Source organism: Suricata suricatta, chromosome 11 (assembly GCF_006229205.1).
Source record: "Suricata suricatta isolate VVHF042 chromosome 11, meerkat_22Aug2017_6uvM2_HiC, whole genome shotgun sequence".
Classification (NCBI taxonomy): domain Eukaryota; kingdom Metazoa; phylum Chordata; class Mammalia; order Carnivora; family Herpestidae; genus Suricata; species Suricata suricatta.
Window position 1 is genome coordinate 49,850,317 of NC_043710.1, and position 8,015 is coordinate 49,858,331.

General features: G+C 39.3%; 1 protein-coding gene across 1 annotated transcript; it reads left to right on the top strand.

The window, feature by feature from the left end:
* The first annotated feature begins 1,630 nt into the window (after positions 1 to 1,630).
* On the top strand, positions 1,631 to 2,554 carry LOC115306577 (olfactory receptor 2D3-like). Its single transcript, XM_029957059.1, has one exon. It carries the CDS (start codon positions 1,631 to 1,633, stop codon positions 2,552 to 2,554), a length of 924 nt encoding a protein of 307 aa, XP_029812919.1.
* Positions 2,555 to 8,015: the final 5,461 nt, after the last annotated feature.

The window sequence follows — 8,015 nt, forward strand, 5'->3', positions numbered from 1 at the left end:
TGCTATTTTGTTTATAAAATTATTGTGTCCATTTATTCAGGTATTACACTTCATTGTTTTCTTCAAATAGATCATGAATACTTCTTAGGTGTACACTTTGCTAAGATTAAGCTACTGTGGAGAAATTTTTATTTTTTGCTAAGATTTCTACTTGTTTATTTTAGTATAAACACAACAGTGTTCAGTTAGTCATCTTGTACAAGATCACATTTCTTACTGGTTATCATAAGCCTAAATTACTCCTTGTGGTATTTATTCCTTTTATTTAAAGATTACTTATTTATTTTGAGAGAGAGAAAAAGAGAGAAGGTTGCAAGAGCAGAGGAGGGGCAGAGAGAGAGAGAAAAAAAGAGAATTCCAAGCAGGCTCCATGCTGTCATGACAGTGCAGAGCCCATCATGTTCTGAGATGAGATCATGACCTGAGCTGAAATCAAGACTCAGATACTTAACTGACTGAGCCATCCAGGCACTCCCCTCTTTGATTTTTTAAAGGTATGCAATCAGGTAATTTACAAATAATTTGTATCACTTTTCTGAAGACTTGTTCCTTTAATTCTTTCTGTTGTCCTTTGGGGAAGGTCCCAGATGTATGATATATATCTGACTGTATTTTTGTGCCTACAGATAGCTCTGCCATAGTGGGTTAGTTCTTAAACTCATAAAATGAAGGTCTATGGATCTGTCTTCAAGGAGAGGATGTGAGGAATAAGCAGAAACAATTGCATGAAAGTTGAACCTTCTTTACAATGGGTTTCTGAGTAAGAAAGGAAAAAAATTGCAGGTTACAGAAAAAGTGAGAAAGCTTACAATGTTTTTTGAGTCTTTTTTCATTATTTATATACTGGGGATGACGATAACCGCCTCAAATGAGCAGATGTAAAATAAGTGTAGAAACAATGATGGCATCAGGCCAGGACCCAACACATTATAATTAGTATTATTATTGCCAAAGGACCTTACTTAAAGAGGGAGAATGTGTGAAGAACAGATAAAGACATATTTAAAGGATGCTACTGAGTGCAACAGTCACTGACACAGTTATTTTTACTGATGTTCCTTGGCATCCTCTTCACACCAAAAACAAATGAGGGGAGAATTTATTTAAGTGCCAGGATCACAGGCTACTACATCTTCCTTTAATTTCCCATTCCATGCGCAGAGTGCTTCAGGATTGTTTTGCAAAAATAATGAAAACAATCAGCCTTCACAAATGTTATCAGACAGTTTTCAGCATAACAACCGAACTGATTGCAACATCAATTTGTTTGCTTCCCAGACCTACATAAAAGAAAGGATGCACCCTGAACCTCACTATTGTCTTCCCAGGACTATAAGTAGTCCTGCTAAGGTTTGGTCATGTAGCATATTAGGGATGACTTCTGCCCCTCTGGTACTACTAAAAGACTCAAGGGGATAGAAAATCAGAAATGACTTTCTTCAGTCAAAACTACTGAGTAAAAAGAGAGCTCTATCTTCTGACATATGGAATTTATTAAGAGATAGAAATTAATAGTTCATTTCCAAAGCTGATTAATAAAATACCTAAGTTACCCAGATACATTTTTTAAATAACTGACCAATTTATGTTTCTTTCCTTGGTGCTGACTTACAAACAGTAATAAATTTTCATGGGAGAAGAAAACCAAACCTATGTGACTGAATTTGTCTTCCTGGGCCTTTCACAGGATCCACACACACAACTCCTGCTCTTCTTCCTTTTTCTGATCATCTACCTGCTGACTGTACTGGGAAATCTGCTTATCATTGTGCTCATCCACACAGACTCCAGGCTCCACACGCCCATGTACTTTTTCCTTAGAAACTTGTCCTTTGCTGATCTCTGTTTCTCTACTACCACGGTGCCCCAGGTGCTAGTCCACTTCCTGGTAAAGAGGAAAACCATTTCCTTTGCTGGATGCTCAACTCAGATATTTGTTTTACTTCTGGTTGGGTGTACAGAGTGCGCTCTGCTGGCAGTGATGTCCTATGACCGGTATGTGGCTGTCTGCAAGCCCCTGCACTACTCTTCTATCATGACACATTGGTTATGTGTCCAGCTGGCCTTAGGATCCTGGGTCAGTGGAGCGTTAGTATCTCTGGTGGATACCACATTCACACTGTGTCTGCCTTACCAAGGGAACAATATCATTAACCATTTTTTTTGCGAACCTCCTGCCCTCCTGAAGCTGGCTTCCACAAATACCTACAGCACAGAAATGGCCATCTTTGCAATGGGCGTGGTCATCCTCTTGGCTCCTGTCTGCCTGATCCTTGTCTCCTACTGGAATATTATCTCCACTGTGATCCAGATGCAATCTGGGGAGGGGAGACTCAAGGCTTTCTCTACCTGTGGCTCCCATCTCATTGTTGTTGTCCTCTTCTATGGCTCAGCAATATTTGCCTACATGAGGCCAAACTCCAAGATAATGAATGAAAGGGATAAAATGATCTCTGTGTTCTACTCAGCAGTGACACCCATGCTGAACCCAATCATTTATAGTCTGAGAAACAAGGATGTCAAAGGGGCTCTCAGGAGAGTGACTGCAAAATAGTCTTTCTGAAGGTTAGAATCTTTCATCATGATGAGATTTTATAGATGTAAAGAGAAGTCATTTTCTTATAAACTTTTCCCATGTTCATCTCATTGCTCCTCTTCTTTTCCTTCTCCTATTTTCCTATATCTAGTCTAAGAAAATTTAGTTAATTGACTATTCAAAGCAAGGTCTATGGATAGACAGAGGAAAGAAATTCAGTAGGCGATGTAGGTGGGAGGATGGGTTAACTAGTGATGGGGATTAAGGAGTGCACTTGTAATGTGCCCTTGGCACTGTAAGTTTCAAGCACTAAATTGTACACGTGAAATTAATATTAACACTGTATGTTAACAAACTGAAAATTTAAGTAAAATCCATTTTTAATGTTTATTTTTGAGAGAGAGAGTGCAAGAGTGAGCAAGTGACCGAGAGAGAGAGAGAGAGAGAGAGAGAGAGAGAGAGAGAGAGAGAGAATCCATGCCGGCTCCAGGCTCCAGGCTGTCAGCACAGAACCTGATATGAGGCTTGAACTCATGAACCACGATATCATGACTTCAGTCTGTGGGGAGCTATCTGAACGTACAGGTAGAGTGAAAATTCCTGGTAAGGGTAGGACAAGTTTGCATGGTCTCTTGCCCCCAGACAGCTCCCAAAATCTACCCTCTTGAAACTTTCATTTCTGCTTGGGCACCAAACCTGAGTGCTTTGCTGATTAGTGTCAGGAGCTACCTGTCCCCTGCTCTGTCCCTGAGGCATGATTATACCTGGTCAGGAAAGAGATGAGTAAACTAGATACATCATAATACAACATATAATTTACCTCCTAAGCAATTAACTGATATCTGACTACCTTCTGGGCCTGATCGCCTATGTAAAAGTCACTACTGCAGTAAAATGTATCAATCATCTCTAGGACTATGAGAGCAGGCATTATGTTTCCTGAGAACCCTGTTTTTTAGGAACTATCTCCTAGAGTTAAAAACAGCCTAAAGACACTTACTTATAAATATTGACCTTTACTAAACAATGCTGTTTGCCTCTTGGTTAAAGGTCACTTCCTTAAGGCCAGACTTGAGGTTTTGTAAAAAATATCTATGGCAACTTGAATGCCTGTAGTTAAGTTTTTTTATGACAATCATTACTACTAGAATTGTAACTTCTACAGAATCCATGTCCTGGAAAATTGTAAAAATCGTCTATGAAGTCCTTGTACCTTTCACCATAAATAAAGCTTGAGAACCAGACAGAGCAGAGATGCCTGCCAGAAGGGCAGGCATGCCTGCCTCGTAATCAGAAAGAAACTTGAGGCTCTCTCACTCTCTCTCACCAACACAGTCCATCCTTCAGGGGAGCCCTGGACCTGCTGGAGCTGGTCTTCGACATGAGCCGAAGTCAGATGCTCAACAGACTGAGCATCTTTAAAAAGTAAATAAGTAAAAGGCATCCAAATCAGCAAGAAAGAAGTCAAACTTTCACTAATTACATATGACACGGTACTTTGTACAGAAAATGCCAAAGATTCCACACAAAAAAATTACTAGGACAGATATATGATTTGGTAAAGTTGCAGAATACAAAATCAATGTACAGAAATCTGTTGCATTTCTATACACCAATAATGAAGAAGCAAAAATAGAAATCATAGAATCAATCCCATTTACAATGCACTAAAACCCATAAGATACCTAGGAATAGACCTAACCAAAGAGGTATAAGATCTGTACTCTGAAAACAATAGAACAGTTATGAAAGAAATTGTAGATGACACAAAGAAATAGGAAAACATTCCATGCCTGTGGATTAAAAGAACAAGTATTGTTCAATGTCAATACCACCCAAAGCAATCTACACATTTAATGTCATCCTTATTAAATATCAACAGCATTTTTCACAGAGTTAGAACACACAATCCTATAATTTGTAGAGAACCACAAAAGACCTAGAAGAGCCAAGCAACCTTGAAAAAGAAAGTAAACCTGGAGGCATCACAATTCTGGACTTCAAGTTATACTACAAAGTGGAGTGATCAGGGCAACTGGGTGGCTCAGTAGGTTAAGCATATGACTTTGTCTCAGGTCATGATCTCAGCCTGGAGCCTGCTTCAGATGTTAGATCTCCCTCTCTGCCCCAAGACCCACAAAAATGAATGAATGAATGAATGAATGAATGAACGAATGAATGAATGAATAAATAAATAAATAAGTAAATAATAAACAACAAATTGCTGGGAGTCACATTGGCCTTTCTGGATGACACAGTTACAGCAAGTAAATGGCAGACATTTCCACACTTCCTGCCATGAAGCGAAACTAGTATCTCCTTCTACTATTGGCTCATATTGGAAATGGGACTGCTGTTATTGATTAGGCCTCACAATGTTCCAAATCAGACTGATATTTCCCACCAGATACCTCATGAGAAGAAGCATATTCCCACCTCTACAAAGAAGAATTTAGACAAAGAATTGCAGATATTTGTCGACAGGCTCTTTTAATGAGCCTTACAAACCCACAACACAGATAACAGAGGGGGTTAAAGAACACAAGAGTTACTATTAACTCTGGCCTGGAGAAAAAGAGCCTAACTTAGAGATAAGAAACAGACAAGAGCCAGACATAAGTTACTGCCATACCTTTGCTAATTGGTGCCACAAATACCTTCCCTTACACTGATATCCATTATGAGGATGGGTAAGAGTATTTGAAACTTAAACTCGTATACAAAGGCCAGCATATCTAGGACTCCTATGGTGCTAAAACCTTCAACATCAAATAACAAGGTTTGCACAAGCAACTTACTAACCAGCGCAAATACCTTCTTCCTTTTGTGAGCCAGACAGAATGACTCCTAACCTATGCCTGAATCTTAGTGTTATTGATAGAAACAAACATGTTTGCTATCCTGCTATCTTCTTAGTTGTAAGATTTACTACTGGTTTAAACAAATGTGTATGTTATGTGCTTTTCACTGAGAATATCCTGTTATCCTATTATTTGTAAAAATTAACTACCTCACTGAAATTAAAGTAGTTCTGCAAAACTGCATCTATAAAACCTGTTTCTGCACACTTTTCAAAGCATCTTATCACTGGGAACTATTTGTAGTAAAAATTCCACTTTTTTGAGGTCATGTTAACACTTGATTTGTAAATAAAGTAAAAAAAACCGACAGAGCAGAGATGCCTGCCTGGTGATCAAGACAGAAACTTGTGGCTCTCTCATCACTCTCTCATGCTGACATAGTCCTTCCTTCAGGGACCCCAGGAACTGCTGGAGCTGGACTCTGGCAATAAATAAATAAATATTAAAAGAAAAACAACCACAAAAAATACCCCAAATATACGGATCAAGACAGTTTGGAGCTGGCTCAAAAATAGACACATAGATCAACAGAACAGAATAGAAAACTAAGAAATGAACCCACAACTACGTGGTCAATTAAACTTTGACAAAGCAGGAAAGACTGTCCAATAGAAAACAAAGAGGCTCTGCAACAAGTGGTGTTGGGAAAACTAAACAGAAACATGCAAGAGAATGAAATGGACCCCTGTCCTCCACCATGCACAAAAATAAATTCAAAATGGATTAAAGACCTAAATGTGAGACAGGAAATCATCAAAATCCTAAAAGAGAAAACAGGCAGCAAGCTCTTTGACATCAGCTGGAGCAACTTCTTACTGGAAATGTCTCCTGAGGCATGGGAAAAGCAAAAATAAACTATTGGGATTTCATCAAAATAAAAAGGTTTTGTACAGTGAAGCAAACAATCCACAATACTAAAAGACAAGCTACTGAATGGGAGAAGATATTTGCAAATGACATATCATATACAGGGTAATATCCCAAATCTATAAAGAACTTATCGGAGTCAACACCCAAAAACCAAACAACCTAGTGAAGAAATAGGCTGAAGATATAAACACACATTTTTCCAAACTAGACATATAAGGTTTTTTCTTTAAAGTTTATTTATTTTGAGAATGACAAAAAAAGTGCAGGTGGGGGAGGGGAAGAAAGAGCGGGGGAGAGAGAGAATCCCAAGCAGGCTTCATGCTGCCAGCACAGAGCCTGATGTGGGGCTCAAATCCACCAAGCCGTGAGATCATGATCCAAGCTGAAACCAAGAGTCAGACACTTAACCAAGTGAGCCACCCACGTGCCCCCAAAGAAGACATACAGATGGCTAACAGGCACACGAAAAGATGGCCAACATCACTCATCATCAGGGAAATACAAATCAAAACCATGATGAGATACCGCCTCATACCTGTCAGAATTGCCAAAATTAACAACTCAGGAAACAACAGATGTTGGTGAGGATGCAGAGAAAAGGGAACCCTCTTACACCATTGGTGGGAATGCAAACTGGTGCAGCCATTCTAGAAAACAGTATGGAGGTGCCCCAAAAAATTAAAAATAGAACTACCCTATGACCCAGCAATTGCACTACTAGGTACTTATCCAAAGGATACAAAAATGCTGATTCAATGGGGCATATGCACCCCAATGTTTATAGCAGCCCTATCAATAATAGCCAAATTTCAGAAAGAGCCCAAATGTCCATCAACAGATGAATGTATGAGAAAGATGTGGTATACACACACACACACACACACACACACACACACACACACACACGGATATTTTTTTGGTGATTCAAAAGGGTTCTTTATGATGGGATAATCAGAGCATATTTGTATCCCTGTGGTGATGATCCAGCAGAGAAAAAGAAAATGGTTTGAGATTAAAGAGATTCTGCAGGAACAAAATCTTTGGTAGGTATGTGAGACTGGGGATTCAGAGTACTGGTGAAGGGGTCTGCCTTTAATAGATAGTTGTAAAGGGGGAACCAAACATGATCATACAGGTACATACACATGGGCAGGAGGTTTGATGAGAAAAGATAAGGGGCTGCCCTTTCTTATCTGCCTTCCCTTTCTTACCCCATACTTCATGTTCTGTTCTACGTGAGGTACATATGGGGTAAGATCATCAGCTGAGACTGAGGTGTGAAATAGTCATTTTCAGAAAGTAAAGAAGACTAGGTTCAGAAGGTATAGTAGTATACTACCTTCTGGAAGGTATAGCTGAGTATTGCAAAAAATCCTAAATTATAAGTTACTTTACCAGCTAAATACATTCATGATCAAATTACCAGTGGGTTTTCAAGGTGTAGATGACAGAATCCAATATTCTCATAAAGAGTAAGGAGAGAAAGAAGCTAGAACTGAACAGACAACCAAGAAATGTACCTTAATGCTACATGTATGAGACATAATACATGATTTAAAAAAACAGAAGAAATTAATGGGAAAGAATTATTGTAAGGAAAATGGCAACTTTGGGGGTACCTGGGTGGCTCTGTCGGGTGAGCATTCCACTGGCTCAGGTCATGATCTCACAGTCCATGAGTTCAAGCCCCACATTGGGCTCTGGGCTGACAGCTTGGAGCCTGCAGCCTGCTTTAGATTCTGCGTCTT

Coding starts and splice junctions, on each gene's coding strand:
- LOC115306577 (XM_029957059.1), top strand. CDS start 1,631: ATGGGAGAAGAAAACCAAACCTATGTGACTGAATTTGTCTTCCTGGGC.